The sequence below is a fragment of the Anopheles bellator genome (assembly GCF_943735745.2).
Source record: "Anopheles bellator chromosome X unlocalized genomic scaffold, idAnoBellAS_SP24_06.2 X_unloc_12, whole genome shotgun sequence".
NCBI lineage: Eukaryota > Metazoa > Arthropoda > Insecta > Diptera > Culicidae > Anopheles > Anopheles bellator.
In genome coordinates, this window is record NW_026684274.1 from 17,162 (window position 1) to 21,351 (window position 4,190).

Genomic DNA, 4,190 nt, shown 5'->3' on the forward strand with positions numbered 1-4,190 from the left:
ATCTCTTTATTCTTCGAGCCATTTCTCGAATAGGAACACCCTCCCGCCTATATGCCTCTATCAATCCTTTTTCTTTTTCACTTAGAACATTTCCTTTTGGCATATTTAAGTAATTCACTTGCAAAACTCGTCATGAAAACTTCTCGCGGAAGCAAAACTCAAAGTGCGGCTATATAAAATTTGGCAGTACCTATTTCGTATTTGGTCGAGAAAATGCTCGAAATCAAACGAATTCAATCCAACTGAATGGGTTTATTCATAATTTTTCTTACTTAAAAAAATCCCAAAACCAGAAGTTGAATCAAAAAGGCGGTTTGGCAGATACATTGAAAACGTGGGTGCGGCTATAGAAAGTTGACTGAGTGTATTAGCATGAAGGCCGCAGTGGAAAGTAATAGCTAGTCAGCGACCCGCAGTGGAAAGCAACAGCTAGTCAGCGGGCCGCACTACATAAAGAAAATGGTTTTTCATTATATTTTACGCACTTTGATTTGGTTTCGATTTTATTTCGAATCGTATCGGTCACTTCTGTGCCGTCAGCTGAACCGACAAGAATATTTTCTTGTGATTTATTGATGAATATTCTGACTGGTATAACGTTATAATATACTCCGCGGACATGGCCGCGGGCCGCGTGTTTGAGACCTCTAGCTTACAGAAAGGCCGTGTTCAGAGTGTACCGATCGAAAAGCACCACTTCCGTCCTATACCAACCAAATGTCTATGCTGATGTAGTGAGACATCTATGCAAAGGGGAACGCAATGTTCCGCCCCCATTAAAAACTGCCGCATATTGGCCTAGGCCTAGGCGTTGGATTAACAACCCCGCCCATAGAAACGAACTGTTACGAATAGCATCAGAGATATCAACAATATCTCTGGTGCAGGCCAAGACCGCACAGTGGTTGTAGCGCCAAAGAAGAAGAAGATATAAAAAATCAGGATCTTGACTTTAAAACTAATGATTAATTTACATCGATTTCGAAAGTATGTATTAACATTTTGATTTTTTGTTCTGATGCGTTCTGATTCATGTGCGAACCTTTCTTACATAGTAAACTATAACTACGACCACTATTTTAATTTGTTTGTGTGGTTCATGTTTCGAAATACCTATCAGGCGTACAAATAGAAAACCGCCGTTTTCCTATAGCGGCGCTAGCAGCTGCAAATTAAACGATAAAAATATGCAAAACCCTGGCAACGACAGTTGAGGCATCTGTCTACAACTCCACAAAATCTCGTTTGTTTATTTTCACTCTGCTTTGTCTTATTTATGTGCGAAAATGACGAAATTTGAGCCGAACAAGTGCCATTTGCGGGAAGTGTTGCTTTTTGCGTTTCATGCTAAAAAAAATGCAGCTGAAGCGCATCGAATGATAGTAGAAGTTTATGGTGAAGCCTGCATTAGTGTAAGAACGTATCGGGAGTGGTTTTGCAAGTTCAAAAATGGCGATTATGACGTGCAAGACAAGGAGCGTCCCAGACCGGTGAAAAAGTTCGAAGATGCCGAATTGAAAACTTTGCTGGAAGAAGATGCTTGTCGAACTCAACAGGAACTTGCAGACTTATTGGGTGTGACACGACAAACAATATCGCATCGGCTAAAAGCCCTAGGAATGATCCAGAAACTAGAATAATGGGTGCCGCACGAGTTGAAGCCGATGAACATCAAACGGCGTCTTTTCATTTGCGAGCAACTCCTTGAACGGCAAAAAAGAAAAGGTTTTTTACATCGCATCGTGACCGGGGATGAAAAGTGCATACACTATGATAACCCAAAGCGTAAAAAAATCGTGGGGGCTTCCCGGCAATGCATCAACATCTGCAGCCAAACCGAACATTCATGGCTCGAAGCTGATGCTCTGTATTTGGTGGGACCAGCTCGGCGTTGTCTATTACGAACTATTGCAACCAGGCGATACCATTACAGGAGTCCTGTATCGTACACAACTAATGCGGCTGAGTCGAGCGTTGAAGGAAAAACGTCCACAATATTCAAAAAGACACGACAAAGTTATCCTCCTTCACGACAACGCTCGACCACATGTTTCCAAAGTCGTGAAAACATACCTGGAAACATTGAAATGGCACATATTACCCCACCCGCTCTACTCTCCAGACATCGCCCCGTCAGACTACTATTTATTCCAATCGATGACGCATGACCTGACCGAGCAGCGCTTCCGTTCTGTCGAGGACACCAAAAATTGGATCGATGCATGGATCGCGTCGAAAGATGAACAATTTTTCCGACGAGGAATTCAAAAGCTGCCCAAATTGTGGGAAAAAGTTGTGGCTAACAATGGCAATTACTTTGAAGAATGAGTTTGTAAGGAGTTTTTTACAATAAAGCCTCAAATCATGAGAAAAAACGGCGGTTTTCTATTTGTACGCCTGATAGTAACGAGTCCCACTGATATTTCTTTGAACATCTGATTGATTATTCGTAGGCTGAAGCTCGTTTAGCAGCACGCCGGCAAGCCCGCGCTGAGGCTCGCGAAATTCGTATGCGCGAACTAGAGCGACAACAAAAGGAACAGGAGCAAAATGCGGATCGCGTATTTGATTTGCAGCAACAATCAGTTAATTTATCGGAGACGGCAAACATTAGCTTGACGCTACGTACAAGTCGATTGGCAGTGCAGACGGCTACAGCTCGTGGAAGTGCATTTTCGTCTCGTCGCAGTAGTGAGGACTCACTCGAAGAAGAGGGCCGTAGTTTGCGTGATTTGCGGCATGAGCTAAAGGTAAGAAGGATATGACGTTGAATCAGAGGTTGATAAAATGTTGTCGGTTTCACACAGAACGTAGAGGAACGGTTCCGGAAAGCGATGATTGCTAATGCGCAGCTGGACAACGAGCGGTCGTCGCTCAACTATCAGATACAGTTGCTTAAGGATAAATTGGAGGAGATGGAAGAATTGCAAGCGCAGCTACAACGAGAATATCGTGAGAAGTGTCGGGATCGTGAAGCTATTAAGAGGATCAACGATAAATTAATCGAGGAGTTGAAACTCACTAAAGGGCAGCTTTACGATCGCGACTCACTAATTGAGCAGCACGGTCTGGTTATAGTGACGGTGGAGAACGACGATGGAAGTGATGCTAATCGCGCTCTAGTCACAACAGAGAACGCACAGTTGCTTAAGTCAGTACCCGGTTCCTTAGGTATGTGTATGGTATGTTAGGAAAAGAAGAAATTTCCCCTATCTTACATGATTTTTTTGTTGTTTAAGATATTAGGCTTAAGAAATTTGGAGAAGAGAAACAGGAACTACAAATCGAGGTACAGTCGTTGCAACAACAGCTCAATGACATTAAGAACAAAGGACGCCGAAATATTGTCATTAACGGTACAAGCGATGATGACTACGAGGATGCACAACGTGAGTAGCAAAGCAATTTATACTTACCTACTTGTCTTCAAAGGCAAATAAATCTACATCACTGTGAGTAGCTTGTTTATGTCATACACTGTGGTTTTAGTATAAAGATTTCGGCGTTTTAAGTAAGGATCCAGAAACGATTCTTTAAGCGATTTTAGTGGTCCGGCCGTATGAATGTTTTGATAATTTTGTATTTACGGGCCATGTGCGAGGGCTGATCAAACATTTTTGCAACTTTTGAATTTCCGCAGGCTACGTATATCCGATGTTTGTTTTTTTGTGGTGTTATGTTGCTACCCAGTGAATTTCACTCTTCTCACATTAAATTCGACAGCTCATCCACAAACTCATCCACTGCTGAACCACTATTTCATACATTTATTCCCTATACAGCTTCCATGGTGGAATGGCAGTGATCGGTCGATAGGTCTAGTAGTGGATTTGCTTCTCACCGAACGGCCCCTTGTCTTCCTCTCTTTCTTCGTTTTCTCCCATTTTCTTTCTCCCATATTAACCCCTAGCCAAAATGAAACAGTTTTTTATTTGCTCGATATATTTCGCTATATTTTCTCTCTCTTTTTTGGGTTCGCGTTCACTCTTCACTAGCGGTCGTCGTAGTAATTTGGTTCGTAGTTGCTTGTTGGTGACGCCTTAGACACGTTGTAAAATGTTTTGCATTGGAATCCTATGCATTCCAGTTTAGTTGGACATCTGAAACGAGCAAAGCGAAAACATTTCAACATTATTTGATTGTCACTGAATACTGTCCACTAAACTTACCTGGATTATTTCTATCAGGAT

General features: G+C 42.2%; 1 protein-coding gene across 1 annotated transcript; it reads left to right on the forward strand.

Moving 5' to 3' along the window:
* Nucleotides 1-2,453: 2,453 nt before the first annotated feature.
* LOC131214125 (leucine-rich repeat flightless-interacting protein 2) lies at nucleotides 2,454-3,406 on the forward strand (the record flags this gene model as incomplete). The annotated part of the gene is made up of 3 exons (XM_058208496.1): nucleotides 2,454-2,750; nucleotides 2,808-3,171; nucleotides 3,240-3,406. Coding segments are annotated over 3 exons (819 nt in total), but the record flags the coding sequence as incomplete, so codon positions are not given.
* Nucleotides 3,407-4,190: the final 784 nt, after the last annotated feature.